The sequence below is a fragment of the Berghia stephanieae genome, chromosome 8 (assembly GCF_034508935.2).
Source record: "Berghia stephanieae isolate SIO BIC M18660-M18661 chromosome 8, UCSD_Bste_1.3, whole genome shotgun sequence".
NCBI classification, from domain to species: domain Eukaryota; kingdom Metazoa; phylum Mollusca; class Gastropoda; order Nudibranchia; family Aeolidiidae; genus Berghia; species Berghia stephanieae.
The window spans coordinates 38,632,247-38,654,148 of NC_088367.1; the positions used below are offsets into that span (position 1 = coordinate 38,632,247).

General features: G+C 35.3%; 2 protein-coding genes across 2 annotated transcripts in view; one reads left to right on the forward strand and one right to left on the reverse strand.

The window, feature by feature from the left end:
- LOC144978637 (uncharacterized) overlaps positions 1–10,926 on the reverse strand; it is a 35,708-nt gene extending 24,782 nt beyond the window's left edge. Inside the window, exons 1-8 of the mRNA XM_078924947.1 lie at positions 10,460–10,926; positions 8,477–8,565; positions 6,367–6,473; positions 4,955–5,138; positions 4,330–4,460; positions 3,066–3,335; positions 1,653–1,871; positions 551–679 (exon numbers count right to left, since the gene is read on the reverse strand). Coding sequence (XP_078781073.1) covers positions 551–679; positions 1,653–1,871; positions 3,066–3,335; positions 4,330–4,460; positions 4,955–5,138; positions 6,367–6,473; positions 8,477–8,565; positions 10,460–10,568 — 1,238 coding nt within the window. The 5' untranslated portion in view covers positions 10,569–10,926. The remainder of the gene's footprint in view (positions 1–550; positions 680–1,652; positions 1,872–3,065; positions 3,336–4,329; positions 4,461–4,954; positions 5,139–6,366; positions 6,474–8,476; positions 8,566–10,459) is intronic.
- The window catches only part of LOC144978638 (uncharacterized), a 42,582-nt gene continuing 31,588 nt past the window's right edge, over positions 10,909–21,902 (forward strand). Inside the window, exons 1-3 of the mRNA XM_078924948.1 lie at positions 10,909–10,952; positions 17,517–17,643; positions 21,241–21,500. Coding sequence (XP_078781074.1) covers positions 17,562–17,643; positions 21,241–21,500 — 342 coding nt within the window. The 5' untranslated portion in view covers positions 10,909–10,952; positions 17,517–17,561. The remainder of the gene's footprint in view (positions 10,953–17,516; positions 17,644–21,240; positions 21,501–21,902) is intronic.

Consider the following 21,902-nt stretch of genomic DNA (forward strand, 5'->3'; position numbering starts at 1 on the left):
GACTACGATTCATGCATTCTTTCTTCCCTTTTTAAAAATATTTGAATTTGACGAATTGACTGATTTCAGTTAATTGACTTAGAATTTACAGGTCTACAAAGATCTAAAACAGGACACCCGTATGAGTGCTGCTGACATGACCGAGAACGGCAGTACGTTTGGAATATTTATTAGAAAATATATTCTAGATTGAGTTACTGCAATCAAATCCCAAAAGTGCATAGTTACAGCAATCTGTCCTGAAAGTCTTAAATATCCAACCAGCTATCCAACCTTTTTCCAAGACGATAATGGAAATTTGTTAAAAAGGAAGAAAATTTATCAGATCATCTGCCAAATTTACACCTAATCTAAAATGACACAATATACCATATTTTAATGATATTGTTGAAACGTTTCTTCTGCAGACATTGCCTCTGCCCAGATGCATCACCATACCACCTATCCCTGTTGCTTTGCCGTTCTTTACATCGCCAATGCAGTACTGCCAACCCTAGCCTAAGTTTATAAATGGAATCAAGATATTTCAATTCACAAACATAATACTCACCCAACATCTGCCTTTTTGACAGCTTCGTGACTTGTGCTTCTGTTCTCTCCCGATTTTCCTTTCCCCCTGCCTTTAGATCGAGATTTGGACCTGCTTCTCTTCTTATTCTTTGATGCAATCACATCCTCACTGTAAATACAATCAAGTGTAATTCAGTGACAATAATGGTCATTTGTCAAAAAGGAGGAAAATACAGGAAACCAAGAAAACATGCGTGATGTACAGTAGCATGGCACTGAGAGGCACTGCAGGTGATTGAAAAATGCTGAAGTTTTTAACACACTGAATTTCGTATATTACGGAAAATCAGCAACCTAGGAAATAAGATTCTGATATATCTAGTGAGTGGATGGGAAAAGGGATATGGATATATTTTTAAAATTAAATTGCTATAAAATTGAACAAACATCAAGCCTTTTAAAATATGAATGAGGTTGAATTATGATCTCAAATAATATTTAATAAAGAAAAAGATGAATGTGTGTTTTTAAGGGTTTTACGGCGCTTGCAACACAATTAGGTCATTTCAGCACCAGTAAAAAGGGAGAGATTGGGATAGTCAAAAAGGTTATAGATTTACAATTGAAAGCACACAAGACAAAGTAAGACAAAGGGGAATGGCTCAAATAGGAACAAATGTCAACTCCAAGAGCATACTAGCAGTGTACTTTGTTTGAGATCACCTAAAAGTCTCATCCAGACACAAACACAGGTCTCCACTAAGAGGAATACACTCAAATGTTTACAAACCAAATTTTTAAAAAGAAATTAACAGTACACAACAGAGAGATGCTTTACAAGAAAAAAAAACATCATCTCTCATAACCATAACTATACATTAGTCAAGGACTCGAGCCCAGGCAAGGACAAAACTAAGTAATCCCATTCCAAGACAAAGGCAGAAAGCAACTCGGAAAACAAATATAAGGCGATAGAAGACACAGTGTGACCTCCTGCCCACCATGGGAGGTCAAAGACCCCACCCAAGAAAAAGAAAAAAAAAAAAAAAAGGAAAGAAAGAAACAGAGAAAAAAAGAGATACAGACTAAGAGAAGGAATGGGTAAGTTGCAAAGGGTCCAGACTAGACTAGGTTTAACCCACATAGTTGGAGAAGCGGTTTCCTCATTTCCTTCATCAGGGATGGGACTGGGACCTCCTGGTTCTGGGTCTGGGATTGATTTTTGTTTTGATGCAGACTGCTTGAATTTCTTCTTCGTTGGAGTTTTCTTTTTCTTTTTCTTCATCAGCTCTTCTTCAAAGTCACTGTCTTGGTCGTCATTCATTACTTCTTCTTCATCATCACTCTGGTAAATTTGATCCCTAAGAAAGAAAATAATGAATGACATTATAAATATTTGTCATTGCCATTGTAGAAATTGACACAACTCTACCACAACTACAAAAACAAAAATGTTATTGGACCAAATATCCCAAGCTCAAGGCATCTGGATTAGAAACAATAATTATATCAACAGGCGGTGGGGGGGGGGGGGGGGGGGGGGGGGGGGGAAATATCCATATTTTAAGTAGTTTGATAAACATGTCTCTTCTGAGTTACAAGTAAAATGTCATCGAATGAAAAAGCCACAAGTCCTAGAAAGATAGGGCTACAAATAAAAAAAGAAAGATTTGAAACATTTCAGAGGATAGTAAAGATTTTTCAGAATCCATAGTTATAAAACAAATCCAGAATTAAATTTCATAAGAAAAATTTTAATATTTGGGTCTCCCTTGTTTAAAGTGCAAAAGAATTCACGATGACTTGATTCAAATTTATAGATTGATACTATGGATTCATCACAATTCATTTCTTTCTCAACTGTAAAGTTTAAAAGCATGGATAAATTCAAACTTTACTCATCCAGGATGTACTACTAATGTTAAACAAAAATCTTCAATTTTTCGTACTTGTGGAATAATATAAGATAAAAAAAAATGATGCATGGATGGTTTTAAAACTTTAATCAACCGAAAGTAGATTTCAATACGACCAGTAATGTTTTTCTTACTGATTTGTATAATGATACATTGATGATATTATTGATAGATCATATTGTATTTTTCACCAAAAAAAAAAGGCATTTCAAGGATTTAATCATAATTTAAGCCTTTAACCAAGTTATGTTATATTATGTTAATTAAGAGGCAATTGAATATTAAGTGTTGTATAATTAATAACCTATTTGTTCTATCAACTTCTAACCTGCTACTACAATCTTCTTAAGTGAAGTTTCTATCACTATCACCGACCCTCTTACATTTTATACCATGCTTTATTGCCTTTCGATTCCTTTAAGCCATTGCACTCCACACATGGTGGCAAAGACTGAATTTGAACTGTCCACCCCTACCTTTAATCTAATTGGTTGCAACGATTCCTTGTTTTGGCAATATTTTAATATATTCACCAAAACCATAACTCAATTAATGTATAGTGGTTTATCTTTATAACATTTTGAATGTATCCATAAACCAGAAAAAAAGGTTTTAAAAAACAAAACAAAAACAACTTACTGAAGGTCCTCATCATTAGCAGAATTATCATCATCTTCTATTTCTTCCACCTCACACACTTCCATGTCCTCGTTTGTCCCAGCTTCTTCCCCCTCCTCGTCCTCACCACCCTCCGTCACACAGGGCTTACTGACTGTTAAGGAGGGGTTTCGTTTTAACCGTTCTACATTTTCAGATGTATTATCTTCTTCCATCCCATTTTCATCACAATCTGCATCACCTTCTTGCTCCTCTGCACATACAGGTGTAGTCTGTTTCCTTTTTTTCTGACTGATGAGAAGAAATTTTAAAATCTATTTTAATATTCAAATGTTGCTTGATTTAAAATTTAAGTTAAAGATTGAACTTTAACAAATAATTGTTATTATTATTACTTTGCAAACTTCAGACCATTAATGAATAGATTATTATTGCTTGTTAATTAATACCGGCTCTTTCAAAAAAATTATTGAGAGTGAACAAAGACTGGAAGTTTACAAACCAACTGGCAACATAGCATTTAGGAGAAAGCTAAAAGGGATACATGCTGATACTCATGAAAACGAATGGAGCAGGCAACAATAATGATAAAAAAATAAAGCTCTTTTTTTTTTGGGTTGAATTTTGAAACTTAAGAACGGGGACAAAATTCAAGATAGAGCCAGCCATACATATAAAATTCTATAGTTGGGATCGAGACAATCATAAAATTCTTAAGTCTAAGAATATATTGCAGTAGTGGGCGGGTTCTGCAAAAGCCAATACCGTTTTATTTATAAGAAAAAACCAACTAAGATGCTTCATAGATATATTTTCATATATTTCCACACTTCATGCAGACCTGCCAATCCAACAGTGCAATCAGAACGACAGAAAATACGACCTAGAGACGAAAAACAGGAATTTGTCATCAATGGATAATTCCCGCTCAAAATCACCACCAAACACTGAAAGACAGTATTCTGGCACAGCTGGCAAAACGATCACATGTGTTTGGCAATTAAAGATGAAAGAGGGGAGAGGAGACCCTATAAATTTTCCATTCACCTGCCTTTTTTTTCTTAAGGTTATAATTATTTTTGAGAATCAGAATTTTAGAGACGATGAAGGAAGGGCTGAAAAGTAGAGTGAAAATAGGAATGATTCCGCCAAAATCTGAAGGGTTGACAGGTATATGTTAAAAAACTGATGCTATAAAGCTATCGCTTTGTTTCTGGCTGAAGAATGATTAAAATTTTTAAAACATAATTTATTTTCTATTGTTAATACTAAAACTGAAACTTACCCTTTCTTAAGGTCCATTTCATCCTGGTCTGGGAACTCTTTGTAAAGTCGGGTCCCATAGAAATACCAGTATTTTGCACCATCCCCATCCACCCCTAAAGGGTCCACGCGCAGACTGTCTCCACTAAGACCCTGGAATGCAATAAAAAGAGTAATTTAAAAAAAAAACCAGAATCACAGAACAAAGAAGAAAAAGCTATTTAAATTTCTTGTCACAAATTTGAGATATATTGACACCATTAAAAAGACAAGTAAACAAACAACAACAAAAAACAAAACAAGATCAAATCCAATTTGTCCATCAAAGTGCTTTAGAATAGATGCTGCATCTTAGTCCCATAAATATATATCTATTTTTATATAAAAACAATAATTTAACATTTTCCATCTAAATATTAGGCCAAAAAAATATTTGAATCTCAAGTGAAAAAGTTGGCCATAACCTTAAACCCCCCCCCCGTGTATGTAGCTAGATTGTCATACTTGTAACTGTGAAGCACATATAGCATGACCTAGTCATTCTTATGCGCTAACAAGTGCTATATAATACTATCTTTTTAAAATTTAATCTAAATAGATTCTATTGGTACAAGTTATTATAACATGACCTTAAGATCAATAAATACCTTGAGCATTTCTGCTACGTCATCTGCATCAAGACGAAAGTCACAGAGGGCATGCAAAACTTCCACTCTTTCCCTGACTGACAACTCTAGGAAATTGCAAGATGCTACAGGATTTGAGCGACCCAGTTCTACTTGCCATCGCTGTTTGAAAATGTCTTTCAGGAACAGATCGTAGTTGAAATACCTGTCATAAATAAATCCTTTTACTTACTGGTCATGAACATAATTTTGAAAACATTATAAGAGAAAAAAAAATTATAATAAAAATAAAAAGATGCATAACCCAACAAAATAGAGAGGAAATAAAGGGTGTCCAGGAATTTTAATGGTTATAAATTATAATGCATCTTAAAACACACTCATTCAAGTGCTGTACTTGTAAAATGTCTTTATACTAACCTAAGACAGGACAATTGTGTTTAAAACCATGGATGACCCTCAAATTTTATGCCAGATTCCAATTAGACAAAGAGAAAGCATATAAAAGATCTTCCTAAGAAATCACAATTTTTCCAATCTATTAAAAAAATAATAATGAAGGATACACTTGAACATTTTGATCTTCTTCATCATGTGTTCAATGTTTGTTTTTATAAATGTGGAAACAAAGGTCACACCAAAACTTGCATTATATAAAAATATAACAAACATCAATCATTCTAAACTATGGCGGATAACCAATGTGGTGGAATGGTATATCATCTGGCAAGTAATACAGAAGTCTGATGATTAACTATGATTTTTACTTATAATTTCTATTTCTGTATTGCCTGGCTCTGCACCATAGACACATAATCAGATATAAAATCTGCATCAATGCTGAGATTCAAATAAACAGACAACGAACATGAAATCTAAATCAATTTAGGCACAAACGTAATTTCTACATAAATCACTTAAAATACCCCATAAAAAACAATTAAGACAAACAGATTTATATCATGCAGCTGAATTTGTAGAAAAAGCTCCATTTGTGAGTAAAATTAATTTTAAACATTTTTTAATTCACAAACTATCTTCACAACTTTATTTCTTTTAGTATACTTGTCTAACTCTTACTCTTTGTGGATGAAATACTCAAGGCTATGTATGATGGAAGCATGACAAGTAGTACACTGACTAACCCCCACTTTTTCGGTGAAAAAAAATATAATCTGAATATGATGGGAAAAGATGGGTCCAAACTTTACCCTCAAAATATCAGCACAGTAGGCAGCTCTGCTTGTATAGTTCACTCATGGTTCAAACCAACCATAAAAACAATAAGGGTCTCAACCTTTTGGCATAAGAATATTTCACAAAAATTCAAGACAAAATCATGTCTGATGCATGGAGTGAGACAGTTTATTTGTGTATGCAAGAAAGATAAACTAATATAAAATTTAAAATGCAACGAGTAACAAGTAACTCACTTGATATCATTCCTGGCATAGCAGCCATTCAAAAGCTGACAGATGATGTCCAACACCAAAGTACTCCCTCCTCTGGCTGGGGATGTGATGAGTGCTTCTTCCAAGTCCTGCATTTGAAAAAAAAAAAAGTGAAATCAATTTATTAAAATTTTAACACAGTAACAACTGGATTAAATTGAAATCCAATCTTATTCATTTCCATTGTTTACTTATTTATAACCATTACCCAGAAAACAGTAAAAGCAATGCATTCCATGCATCATTCCAAAATGCCTTTATATGAATTTGACCAACATCGAGAATTATATTGACCCAGGTGTGAAATACCAAGTTTACAAGATGTTTGGTTGAGGTCAATAAAATTTCCCTGATTTCAGTCAGAAATTGTATCATAACAACAAATTCTCCTTCTTTAGACAATTCAAGAACATAAAATGATGAAACCTGAAATTAAAAAGAAAAAAAAGACGCCCTTTTACAAAGCACCAAAATCTGTCTAGGAGACAATTGACATTCATTTCAATAGCGCCTATAAAATTAAAATCTAATTAGACAACTTCATCTAGACAATTGTTGATGAACTCATGTGTATAATTTAAAACTGCAATATCAATAGCATATTAGAATACTTAAAACTATCATTTTTAATAAATGACAATTATAGACGGTCTATGTGATAATTACCACCATGTACATCCAAAAGTACCCAAATGTCAAATGATACAGTATTCAAAAATGTGTAGAAATTTGCAGATTGATTAGAGACTAAAAAGGGGGTCAAATAATAACAGAAAATACAGGCCCTGGCAGTCTAAGAGCAAAGCATTGAATGGATGGATTAAGCCTTGACAGGACCCCCCCCCCCCCCCCCAACAGATATCCCATGAAACACATGCCCGTGCCGACACACACACACACAAGCACGTAGTCAACAGTACACAATAATACTACAAATATCTCGGTCATTGGCCCCACATATTGGAGGCAACATATAATTAGGTATTCCAGACCTAAATCCATATTGCTTTATATTATAATAATAATAATTTAATACAGTCCACTTAGGATAATCGCAACATTTCCTAAGAAACAATATAAAAGTCACTGATTAATTGCAACAAATTTTTGCCCTCAACCTCAAAAAGTGTTAAATTCAAGAGATAAATCTTACAAAATATCATGATTAAATTTCATCATGGAAGAAATCGTGACATGTTGAAAAATTGAGAGAGAGAGCAGGATTTAATACTACAATAGCGTGTATTAGAGACAAAGACCGAAAGCGAATCAAATCTGAATAAGATGTTGACTTGTATTAACTCTGCCTTTGCTTGACAAAATCTATACAGTGCTGCCATATGGTTTTTATTTAAATCATATATTGGGGGCATTCCATGTCAAGTGGACCAAATGTTTTAAAATTAGGAATCACACCTATTTTGATTTTCCTCACCCTTGGCTCAATTGAAGATACTTATGAGAAAACCGAATTTTCAGTTCAGAAAATGGATTTTTGAAATTTTACAAATTTTGAAATTTTGTCTCAAAACGTGTCAAAATCGTGGGTCCATTGTTGAGAGGCTATATAACTTTATTATAAATCAAGCTAAATCTCTCAAATTTGGTTATCCTGGACAACATGTAACATAGATTACAATAATTTGAAAGAAAATGATTTTTTCAACTTTTGGAGTTATCTGTCCTTGAACATGGCTCTGTGTGCTGTTTAGCAAAAGAATTATTTTTTTTCTCACGACTCTAAAGGTTCATTTTTGGTCATTGATGATTTGTACCTCAATAAATAACATTGTGTCCAACATAAAAAATAAAAATATGGGTCTGGTAATAAAATTTTTCGAACAATAACTAATAGCGTAATGCGACGCTCATCAAAATCGCAAATTTTTCACCAACTTTGAGGCTCAAAAAGGTCAAAGATCTCGGCTGGGATTTTTTTCAAAATTTGATATATTGTGCCAGATACACAAGAAGCTTTTTTTGTATTTTGAGGTGCTTCATAATAAAAATTACCTGCAAAGACCCATATTTTTGCGATATTATGTTGGACCATATGTTATTTTTAATAAGATTAAATTTGAAAAATACCAACCTCAATATCGAAATCGCAAAAACCAAAAACAGCTTTGAACAAAGAGCAGAAGTGGGCAATAGCAGGAATCTCCCACCATGTCTGGATTTCTGGGGCAAATGGATAAAAAATAAATAAAATAATCATAATTAGACAAAATAAATCACTTTCTTTATAAGTTTTACTAGGCTCTTGTCCCTAGTTCCAAAGTACTCTGTTCTGAAGGACTTCTGTAGTTTCACAGCACGCCTAAAGTGGGGATTTTTTTTTTTTGGCTGGCTCTATTTCTCAGAACGCTCACGAAAATAAACAACTCTATTCCTCAGAATGGTCGGTTGGCCTCCAGTAGCTGATGGATTACGACAACGATGTCAATGCAAAAGTAAATGCTCAAACAGAGGGGACAGGGAATTCTCACGAATCATCAAGCTAGCGTTTTTTAGGCACATTGTTGACAAAGACAGATTTTATCAAAAATTTGTGCTATCGCGAATACTCCATGGCGCATTCACTTTTGCACTTAGTGCTGCACTATCAAAGAGAGAACAGAAGTAAACCTAAATAACAAAGCCAAAGTCTCAAGACGGGAAAAGAGATTGAAAAATTGAAAGACAGGATAACCCAAACTCAAGATAGAAGTCTCAGAAAGTTGGGAATAAAAGACAGCGCGCCCACGTACTGGCAAAACAAAACTAAAAAAAAATAAATGCATTCACAGTCACCCAGATCGCAAATAACCAAAATAAAACTTGAGAATGGAAACCATTCAGAAAAATAGATTAAGTTTATTTTCCCGAGCATTCGGAGAAATAGTCACTTCGGGTTTTTTTAAATTATCAGGTGGAGACCCCCCTCCTAAACCCCACTTTTTTTTAATCGTAGGGTTATCCCACTCCAAACCTAACTAAAGATACTATAACAAATTATCTTCGAGGGAATAATTCTGTAAGGTGCTCAGGGTGGCATCTCTTTAAATAAGTATATACGTCAGACGTTTATTCATTTTAAAATAAAATAAATTAAAAAAAATTAAATTCCCTTTATTCATTCCCAAGGGGAAATTTGTCTTTAGGGTCTATTCCAAGGGAAGACTGGAATAACCCAGGCATCAGCCGCAGTGCAGCGCCGCAAAATGAGCTAAGACACGGTGCCTTACTCAAGGCCACACAACGAGACGTTTAGTCGAACTTGGTACCTTTTGAGTAAGAATTGCAAAGACCATATGGTTGAGCAACGCTGCCCTACTCAAGATTTAAAAGTTTAAAATTTCCTAATCTGATCATTGTTTTGATTCTCTGTTACCAATTTGTCGTTGAAGTATTGAAAAGAAGTGTAAAACAGTCCTCTGACTTTTTTTCCCTAGCTCTAGTTCTAGTAGTATTAGCTCCAGGTCGGAGGATTTTTCTCTCATTGCTAGAGATAAGTTATAGGTTTTCTTAGTCTTAGTAAAGATCTTAGGGTGTTTGGTTTTCCTGTTTTTCTTAGGGTTAATTAAAGGAATACTTGGGTTTTTTCCCTTAGCCTTAGCAGAAGGAGCAGAGGAAGAGCTCCCGTTTTTGAAATTATAAAATTCACACCACTTTATTTTTATAAAATTAAAATTATACTTATCTTAAATTCTTATATCTTAGAATATCTATTGGACATTGCAACAAATTAAAAATCCATAACGTCTAAAAGATTAAATAGTATAAAAGAAGTAGAAGTGCTGTGAAACTACGGAAGTCCTCCCCTATATTATATTATTATATGAATATGTTCTTAAACTTAATCTACTTCGTGTACTGTTCAGTTCAGTCAAACTCAAACACTGCCGGTGAATTTAGTGTGCATTTGTAATCAATACGGAGAAAATGAAAAGCATCTGTAACACCTTACTTCAAGCGCACACGATTCGCATAGTATTGCATTTTAATTATTATTTATAAACTTCATTCACATATTTTTGCGGTCTGTGTCTGAAGTTTGAATTGAAATAAGTTCGTAAGGCCAAGGCGGGCTTACCTTTCAATCTGTTCTTTTTCAGAACATCTGGCTCTGGGGTTTCAAGGGAATGCTGGTGATCGTTTTGAATCTCGTGTTTAGTTGCATCACTTTTAGTATCTGTTTCCATGTTAAATTATCTAATTATTTCGATGTGGATTCAATGGACAAACGATAATTGCGAGCCTACAACCACAAGAAAACCCTCACTCAAATCGTCGGTTCTCGGCGAGAACGACAACAAAACTGCAGCGATTGTTTCTTTATCGAGGGCTGCAATGCAGTCTTGGGACTTGTTGCAAAAATTGACTAATCCATGAAAATATATAGACCTATCTATTACAATTTAAATGGTTATATAAAATAAGTTCATTGATCAGAATGATTCACACACAAAGGGATTGAATGCAAAAATCGACGTCTCGCAGTAGACTTCACGCTCTGACGAGTCGGCCATTTTGTTTGTAATTCTCGTGATGCATTGTGGTATTGATAAGGTGGATTCAAGATGGTGGTAAGTGGAAAGTGGTGTTTACAAAGTTACCAGGAATGGATTTTGATCTCTTTCTTTGCCTTCACATTATTCACATATAGCGGCATACGACACCTATTGATTTAATGTAGATCTCGTTATTCCTGAACAATACGTTTGGATATCTCGACCTTCCAATTCCAAACAGATATCATGGTTCCATATATACCACATCACTTGGCAAGGATGGCAGTTTGTTGTTTCCATACCACTCCACTCCAAACTGTGGCCTTGGGCTCAGACTTGAACCATTGGACATTATCTTTTCGGGTTACGATTTTGATGTCAGCTGTATGGTTGAATTATTGGATTTTTATGATAATTAGAATGTATAATCTCTAGACCAACTTGTGGAAATAACCGACGCTTTCTGCTTTTCCCTATATTTGCCATTTGTTGAGTCTTGAGTCTTGACTTGAGTTACAATTACAACCATCATAATATTAGAAATTAGACTTAAACCCCTATCATCATACCCAGCCCATACGTAGCGACAAAAACACACGATTACGTTTCTGAGTTAATGAAGTAGATGTGGCGTCTTATTTTAATTATTCACAATTGCCAGATGAGACAAAGCGAATCATATTTACACACTCAATGTTGCGTAGTGAAGTCTGAAGTCGAAGTGTGAATCGTGTGAAGTAGTAGACTTAGATACTAGATAGATAATATCATTATTCTTCTAATAAATATTCATAGTCATAGTCAATCATCATAGTGAAGTCGATACTTCAAAAGCAGACTTGCCTACACCACCACCACTACTAATAATAATACTAATGGTAGCGTCAATTGCCAAGGACCTTGACAATTGTCAAATCGTCAATTGCCAAGGACCGTGTCAGTTCATCAACTACGCATGTGTACTTTTAACTGCCACGGAGTACCTTTAGTGTCACGAAGTGATGCATTGCCACAGAGTGATGTTATGTATTAATATTAATATTAATTAATACTCTCTTTTACTCTTCTTTCTCTCTGTGTGTCATTTTCTCTTTTTTTCTCTATCACACACACACACTCTCTCTCTCTCTCTGTCATTTTCTCTTTTCCCTCTCTGCCATTTTTTCCTCTGTGTATGTATTTCTCTGTCATCCCCCCCCCCCCCCCCCCCCCTCTCTCTCTCTCTCTCTTATATTTCCTCTTTTTGTTACGGACCTTGCCAGTTGGTAGATCATCAACTATTTACTATTAATGCCACGGATTGATCTTGTTGCACAAATGTTTTACGTTAATTATTCCGTATTAAGACGATGTGCAGTATATTTCCTTTAAAATAAAGGAAATCTTACTTTTCTTTTTTAATCTAGGACATCTTGGCAGGGATTTGCCACTTCGTCCTTCTGTTTTTTTTCCCCCCGCTGAATCCGAAATCAACAGTAATTTTTGTTTTATATTATTTTAACTCATCTTGGAATTCGTGAAAAGACATAAAAATTAAAAACAAATGCCAACAAATGTTGACTTAATCCTTTCCACAACGATTGACAAGGAATGAGTGAATGGTGAATGGAAGAAAAGAAAGTGACGGGGTTCGAGATTCGTATGCGCGCAAATCAAGGCTCGACTGAAATCACCACATGCAGCTGATTGAGGCCCGACTGAAATCACCACATGCGGCTGAAGAGTTCCAATTTGACTCCTTGGCAATTGATGAACCGTCAACTACCAAGGACTCACTCCTTGGCAATTGACACTTCCAATACTAATACAACTACACAAGACAAGTCTCCTCAATTAGACACTGATTAGGCAAACTTGGAATTCTTAACTTCAAAGAGAAATCGTTTTGCAAAAACCTACTAGACCTACTAAGTACTACTACGTATACTGACATGATTATGCAATACAAGTGCAAGTCTACTAGATTATTTCAACATTCTCTCGCTCCACTTTCTACTATTACCAGTGTTCATAATATTCAGACTCTTGTGTTCTAGATATTTAGCAGTAGCAGCGCAGCTGTAGTAATAGGATAAGGCTGTTCGGACCGAGTCTGAATTGCTTCCCGTGGCAATTCGGACTCGAGTCTAAACTAAATAGAACTCCGTGGCTAACCAGGGTCGAGTCTGAATGACTCCATGGCTCTTTGATTTGGAATACTTCATTACAATGCGCCCGAATGATGAACTTATCGTTAGTGAAACTCTCAGTTACTATTCCGTTTGCAGTTATAGAAACCGTATTGGTCTTCCTAAACACACACACACTCATGAGTATCTCTAATTCATTAAAAACAGAATAATCACACACACACACACTCCCCCCCCCCCCCCCCCAACAACCATTTCCACAACCCAAGAGCCGGCGGCTTTTTCTCTTTGTTCTCGTATCACCATGTTCTCCCCTGCGTCCAGTGCCTCGGTCGTTTGTGGATTAGCCCCCCCCCAACCCAACCCATTACCAGTTGATTATTTTCTCTCCGTATTCAACCAGTGCTTATTCTATTAATAGGCACCTAGTCCAGTATTATCTAATAATATTAGTATTAGACAGTACTCTGCCCCTACCCCAGTGGCGGGGCTCTGTTGCATGGCTTGCTGCCAAGAATCGCCTCTATTTTTATATTTATAAATAAAACAGCATATTTTTTTAATTAAAAAAGAATTAAGATACTGCCTTTTGTCAAAGCCCGACCTATACTGCCTTTTATATAAAACGCTCAATGCCCAAAGTCATATTATTCTCCTTTCTCTGCACTTTTTCGCGGCCGCAAATGGCAAAATATATAATGTAGATATCAAATAAATCTTCCAATCATTACACAAAATGGGACAAAGACACTCTTTTTTCTATGCGAGGGCAAATTGATTAACGTTTACAATTGTAACCTCCCAAAGACCACGAATATTTAGATCTATGTTTTGTTTTTTAAGGCGCTGGCAACACATTTAGGTCATATCAGCGCCAGTAAAAATGGAGAAATTGGATAGCAAAAAGTTCTAAAATTACAATTAAAAAGTACCCAAGAAAAAGTAAGACAAAGGGGAATAATAGATCACCGCTTTTGAAGGTCTCATTCACAATGTAGCAATGACTATCCCGCACAAATCTTTGGGCCTCTTTTTCGCTCACGAAGTGCCCAAATTTGCGACAAAATATGGGACGAAGCCGTTTCGTATATGCTATTTTAAAAAATTAATTACGACGCTATTTATCGAGGAATATGACTGAAAGTTGGCACACAGTTAGAAAAAAGGTCATTTTAGATTATGTCAAGCGACAAAACTTGTTCGATTACCAGACGATCATTAAAAATAGATTTTTACTCTTTGGAGTAAAATATTTCTCAAACTACCGGGCGTGGAGGTTTTGTCGCTGACAAGGTAATACATGAACATTTCTTCTTTTTGGTTGTAAAATTTCATATGAATATGACGAGTACTTTTCCCATATTTTACAAAACACCATCCTAATTTGCTCTTCATACGTAAAAGACAGCCATTTTGTCCCCCTACAGCCCGAATCACAAGTTCAAAACGATTTGGCACCAAACTACGCGGCTAAGCGGGTTTGGCAAAGCACTTTCTGATTGGTTGACCTCGTTTTAAAGTTCATGACTAGCCAAAATGTCTGCGCGGTCTCACTGGCAGAGGGGTGTTTATCGTCTGCCGTTGCGTTTGGGTTCAATAAACAGCTGATAATTTGACGGTTTAATTTACAAGAATTTAAGAAATTATAATGTTAAAAGTTTTCGATTGCAATATGATCTACAATCTCAGCATGGGTTTAATTATTGTGTTCCAAGTCACGTTCCATCAGTAACCTTTGTCCCTTTGTCCAATTTCTCTTTTCCTCCTATATTTCTTTCGTTTATGTACGCAATCTCTCCTCCCCCCCCCTTCTCTCTCTCTCTCTCTCTCTCTCTCTCTCTCTCTCTCTCTCTCTCTCTCTCTCTCTCTCTCTCACACACACACACACACACAAATCAGTAAAGTGCACCCAGTTCTTTAGCCTCGATACGTTTTCACTTTTAATCGTCATGTTCTTAACAATGATACACACACACACACAAATCAGTAAAGTGCACCCAGTTCTTTAGCCTCGATACATTTTCACTTTTAATCGTCATGTACTTAACAATGATGCACACACACACAAATCAGTAAAGTGCAACGAGTTCTTTAGCCTCAATAAGTTTTCAGTTTTCATCTTCATGTACTTAACATGTGTGTGTGTGTTATATACCATCCAGCTCTAAAATTATATAAGTTAGAACTCTTCCAATGTTTTCATCATATTCTCTATCAAATTTGCCATAAAATTGCCAAATTTCAATATTTTAATCCACTTATTACGCAAGATACAACCAAAGGTCGAAAAAAATGCCGAAAAAGCGTCCCATATTTTCGCGTTTTTTTCCTCTTTGCGGATCATCCAAAAAAATTGACACCTTTGAAACTGCATAACTTGTTTGTTTATTAATGGATTTTCAAAATTCAAAAACATTTTTACTCAGTGGAGATAGGGCTTTGATTTCAGACAAAAATTTTCCTCAAAAAGAGAAAAAACATGATGTTTTGAAACTGTTCAACTTTTAAAGGAAATTTTTTAAAATTTATAATTTGGTTTGTTTCTTTTTTTTTTGGTCTCAAACTGTTGTCGGATGTTGGACCTGCTTCTCATTCTCACCAGCAGTACTTTGTGTTTCAGGATTGAAACACTTGGTTAGAAAGGGGTTTCATTTCTGCTATTGCTTCAACTGAATTTCTCATTAAAACTCATTTCAGTTCATGTAGCATAATGAGTGACCTGAGGATGAATGACAAATGCATTTTTGTTGCTTCGGTCCCATCTTCTTTTTCTTTGACCTGCTCTTTGCAAGCTTCTTGGGTATTTTTGTGATACAATGCTTAAGAATCGAATGTGTTGTATTAGATTTACTGTTGTCTTGATGCTTATGGCCTCCTTGCTTTTCAGAATCAGTTAGATAATCAACTCCCTGGTATTGCATTTTGTCATAATTTTACAAAAGTAGGGATTCCTTCAGTTTTCAGGAAAGCTGGAATGAGATCCTTTTCTCATTGTGGTCCATATATTATGGAATGTGATAACACATATATATCAGGTGGTCACCAAAATAAGCACTGCTGTTTATTTCTTTTTATTGCAAAAAGGTAAGCAAATGTCTTTTCCAAATTTTCATAATCACCAGTAAAACTCTTCTTTTTTAATATAATTGCAAAATATCAAATAATTGAATCTTTTGTAAGACCACTTTTGATAGTCTGCGAAAATATGCAAATTATTTAAAGAAGACACTTGTTGCTATGCCTGGGAAACTATGCTCATTCAGTTACATATCTTTCAAAACCATAATGAACCATTCTTCACTGTTTGAACTGTTAAGCAAACTGTCTTAAGCAGAATCATATCTCTTTCTTTGCTGTATGCTATCAAAACAAACAAGCTGTTCTCAATCCAACCATGTCAAATGTTATTTTTCAAATCATAATTGATCTTTATTAGTTTCTCATTTACAATGCTGTTTACAGTTACAGAGGCCGACAAATTTACTATAGAGACACTGTACAAAGATAAGGGTTTGGATGTGTCGACGGACAATGGAAGAATTTCCAAATTAGAACTGGACAAAGAGTTCAGATCATCGCCATTTTTCTCTCAGCAATATTGCGTCATTTTTCTCTGATATCGTTTTTCTGAATGCGATTTTAAAGAATCACAGTATCCTTTTTGTTCCTCAATTCATATTCATAAAATTTTGACAGTCTACGTATAAGGATTTGTTTTATTTGAACGAAATCCAATGAAGATTGGCTTAAGTTAGAAGCTGAGTGTCATGTTTTTTGTGACCATCTGATATATACAGAGCATTCATGAATCACCCTATTTATTTTTAAGGGCAAAAATGACTAGAAATAGAGAAGCAGTGGTTTGTCATGTGCATTAATGTTAGGGTAATTTTCAAACATGTTTCCCTCTTTTTCCATTGTCATTTTATTTGATGTCAAAATAAGTTTGAAAGTGAAAGTCAATTTTTTTTGTAGCAAGGTGAGTGACCAGAGAATCAACAAAAAGAAAAAAAATCCCCTTTATATGGGGAAATTTGTGTTTAGGGGCTATCTTGAATAACTCAGGCGTGAGTCGCATTGCATCGCCTCAATGTGAGCAAGGGTGTAGTGACTTGCTCAAGGCCACCCTGGGCTGTGGTTGTCAAACCTGGTACCTTTTGGGTACACAAAGCAAAAACTGTACATACCGGTCAGCCACGTTGCTCCCTTTGTTAAATTAGTGAAAGGCATATTTTTGTGACTTCCGTTTATTTATTTCTTCTTCTTCTCCCCTCTAACAAGCTGCCTCTGGTGTAGTTTTGCAAGTAGTGCAATGCTGAAGTATCCAAAGTCTGTGTATGCTCTTCTTTTCTATATTCTGCCATCTCTCTCTCTCTCTCTCTCTCTCTCTCTCTCTCTCTCTCTCTCTCTCTCTCTCTTTCTCTCTCTCTTTCTCTCTCTCTTTTTTTTTTTCTCCTCCCTATCTGTCGTCATTGTGATTAATTGTCATCTTTTTTATTTCATCACACAGATTTGGAAGTATAAGGACTAGATTTGTGATCAAATCAGTGCGAGTATGGATCCAAATCATTGGAATACCTACAACTTTCAGTATGGGGCAGCTCAGAGTGGGTTGACGCCCACACATCCTTCTCTGGGTAAGATTCTCTTTGATGATTTTAAAGCCTGGTGATGGGCGCTTGCAGAAAAAAAAACAAAAAACAACTGTGGTCTCTGCTATCCTGTCTTTAGTTTGTTTGTTTGTAAATCGTGGTCAAAGAAAGTTTGTGGTGTGTTCTGAGCACTGGGAGACTGCTTTTTCCTTTACCATTGTTCTTTGACCATTCAATTTTTAGAGGATTGATTTTATATGTGCATATCCAGTTATTTACTACCCTGTGGTGAATTTTTAAATTGGAAATTTATACTTTTATAACAAGAAATTTAACATTTTAACTAGCCTAAAAGCAAATTTCAAATATTTTAATGAGGCAATCCACCCAACATATTTTTTCTAACATGTGCAGTGGAGATTCAGGGGTCTGATTCATGGACTACGACGATAGTCCTAGACTAAATCCGTTGTCTCAGACTAAAAGGCATTGTAAGATATTCATGAAGCCGGACTACGCGAAGTCTAAGACTAAACGAGGGACTAAACGGGTGAAATTTACACCCCGCGATTTAGCAGGTGTAAATATCGTAGTCTGGGACTAAATTTCAAAATCATAATATGTGCTATACGCTGGTGGGAGTAATTGTACTGCGATTAGAACAAGGCTACCCGACAGTTTTTGAGTTTATTTTTTATTTATTTATTTATTTATTTATTTTTTTTTTGGTTTTGTTTTATTTTATTTTATTTTCTCGAAGATTCAACAATCGCACATACACTCCTCATCTTGTCCATTCCAAACACTTTCCAGGTACACATATTGTTTCATAGTAACTTACTACGACTACTACTACTACTACTACTACTACTACTACTACTACTACTACTACTACTACTACTACTACTACTACTACTACTACTACTACTACTACTACCACCACTACTACTACTACTTCTACTACTACTACTACTACTACTACTACTACTACTACTACTACTACTACTACTACTACTACTACTACTACTACTACTACTGCCACTAAAACTAATACCACTACTACTACTACTACTACTACTACTACTACTACTACTACTACTACTACGACTACTCTTACATTTCTATTATGTCTTTTATAGTCCATTATTTTCTTGAAATTTCACGTCTCTCACTGGCCTCATCATTTCTATCACACCACGCTAACGATTCGTTCACACTCCAACCATCGTTGAGTACAGACGATGCAATTTATACTACATTTATTCTTATTTGATTTCAACGTTTATTTGTTAATTGTTGTGCCAACGAAGGGTTTGTACCCGAAACGCCCATTGTCTGTATTGTTTCCACCGATTCCTATCGATCTTCACTCTTTCGTTAGTATTTTCGGGACCCCATGCTTCAGGCAGCGCCCACCGCTCTCTACTTAGAACAATGCTCCACCGTTGATAAGAATCATTTAAGTGCCATCGTTATTTATATTTACTAAAAACATTACACACACACACACACACACACATTCTCAAACAATTTTTACACCCCTAAACTTGTCTCACACCATTTTTATTTGTGGGGCAAAAAGAAAAAAACAAAAACAACAACAAAAAACGATCAAAACAAACACGAAGAAGAAATAGATATGATTTCTGTGCCACTTCGTATGACGCATGCGCAGCTGGAAAAGTAACACATTTCTATGACGTTTTGTGATACGTTTCCGAGGAATCCCCAGTTAAAAATAGATTGACCTCTGTAGTCTGAGACTTCGCAAGCGTAGTCAGAGACTTGATAGTCAGGGACGAAGTCTGACTCCATGAATAGCTTACTTTCTGTAGTCTCTGACTTTCCAAAGTCTTAGACTACAAAGTCTCAGACTTTGCTTTAGTCTGAGACTACCATAGTCCCGCTCCATGAATCAGACCCCAGATGATTATATTTTACAATTGCAGTCAACAAAAACCCCACGGTCGAAACACATTATTGTTAACACAATGAGATGTTTTAAAATTAAAAACCTAATTCAGTCACCCTGTACAAGGAGGGGAAATAGCACATGCATCAGCACTCTGACAGGTTACAACCACAAAACAAATCACTGCACATTGACAAATGTTCAGAAAGAGGTTGAGAGCTAAAGCACTTTAAAAAAATCTGGTCATATATCAAAAGTAAAAATAGAAACAAATTTGGAATCGATACGCTCGAAGACAACAACAGGACATCCGAATCCACCCCAAAAATTAAGGCCCGTATACTGGACAGCCAGTTGGCTTCAGTTTTCTCTGATTCAACATTCATATTAGAATTGGGATTGGAGATGACTTAATTCCATCATTATTGAGCGTAATGCCATTATGCACCAGAACCCTAGTACATCTGTCTTCGGCATTGATTTTCTTGGCCAAGTTTCTTCTTGTAGATAGTCTGCCATCCAAGGCTGCAGACACTATCTGTCCTGTCCATATTTGTCTGGGCTATACCCTTTGGCCTTCCCAGTATGGTTGAACCTGCTGGTATAGTCCCCGGACCATGCACTCAAGCCACCACACCAGTGCAAGGAATGGACTTGTGGTGGTGACTTAATTCTAGTGCTGAACCCAATTTGGTTTGGAAAATATATGAATTTGGTCTGGAAAAGGTGTAATGGTATTTTAAGAAACCCTAACATGGAGGATAGCAAAGCAACGCCTGCAACTGCCACTTCTGAACCATTTTATTTTTTTTTCTTTTTAAATTGTATGTTCTCTGACATCAGAATCAAATCATTGAACCACTAAACCTATTATTGTTTTTGTCAAGTTTTCATAGGTATAAAATATTTTTGTCCATTCTACATGCTTTATATCACCTAAATTTTAACAAAAAGTTGCTTGGTATTGGTTCGGTTGTTTTTTTTTTTTAAAATTATTTATTATTTTTAAAAAAATCATTCTTGAAAATAAAATATATTCCAGATGAGATTTATGTTTCCAAAGTTCATCACTTACACAGACATGTAACAAAATTCATTTCTTTTCAATATGTGTTACAGTGAATGTCATAATCAGTCTGATGGTGAAAAGGTTTGAACTGAAATATTAAGTTTAGTTAGAAGGTAAATTTTTATCAAGATGAGTTCTTGTCATAAACAATTATATCAACCCTTTTTGGACATCTTCTGGAAATATCTAAGCTTAATTTCACTTCTAAATATTTTTTACAGCTAGTCAAGTTGAAAAGGTATGAAATTTGAGAAAAGTTGCAGGATACCTTTCAATACATCTGACCATAACTTCATAATAAATAACCTGATTTACTTCAAATAAATATTAAAATGCTCTGGGGAGCATATTCTTTCAGAAAATGCAATAAAAATGCAAATCCAAAATTTTCATCTTCCGACTGATTATGTCATGCACTGACTCATAATATATTTTGAATAATTCCCTTATTCTCCAAATCTTGTCCTTTTTAACAAGCAATCTTACTCTTTTTCTCACATTCAAGTTGGCGGTTCTGCCTGTGACAGATGTTAGTATATATTAATATATAATATGTTAGTATATATTTATATATAATATGTTAGTATATATTAATATATAATATGTTAGTATATATTTATATATAATATGTATATTTTTCTTCTCTCCCTATTTTTTCCAGGTCTCAGTCTCAGTCATGGCCTACAAGGGGCACACAGCTCCATTGGGGGTCGTAGCGTATCTGCATTACCCTCTGTCAACTATACAGGTTTGAGTGTGCCTCTTCTGGAGAGTATGACCTCCTCTATTCAGCCCCAACAAGCCCATCACAAGTCTATGGGGATTGGAGAGACTGGCCAGATTGTGTTTGATCCACAAGTTAGATCATCCTCAGAGCAACTGTCCCCATCATCCATAAACCGATATGAGGCTGGAAACAAGGTAAATTTACTTAAATGGTAATCGCAAACTCAAACTCATGCAGATAAAATCAATAGTAGTTACTGGGTTTTATGGGGCCAGATTCCTCTTTTTTTTTTTTTTTTTCTCATCGGTGGGAATTTTGTTTTATTCAGTAGTTTTCTGCTAGGAGAAATTAAACAGAAACGTACTTTTTATCTCTTATTATGGTCGATTGAAATGAAATTAGGTTGTATTTGTGCCATACAAGGTTCAATCTTAACAAGTTGTCATGGAAAAGGCTATATATTAATTTCCTATCCACTGATTCTAAAACTCTGGCTTCAGCTGAGGAAATAAATCCTGTCTGGAGCAAAAAAATCCGGGTTACAGGCAACTTCCATCAAATTCCAGTGAGGTTAAATTGTTCCAAGGATACCCCCC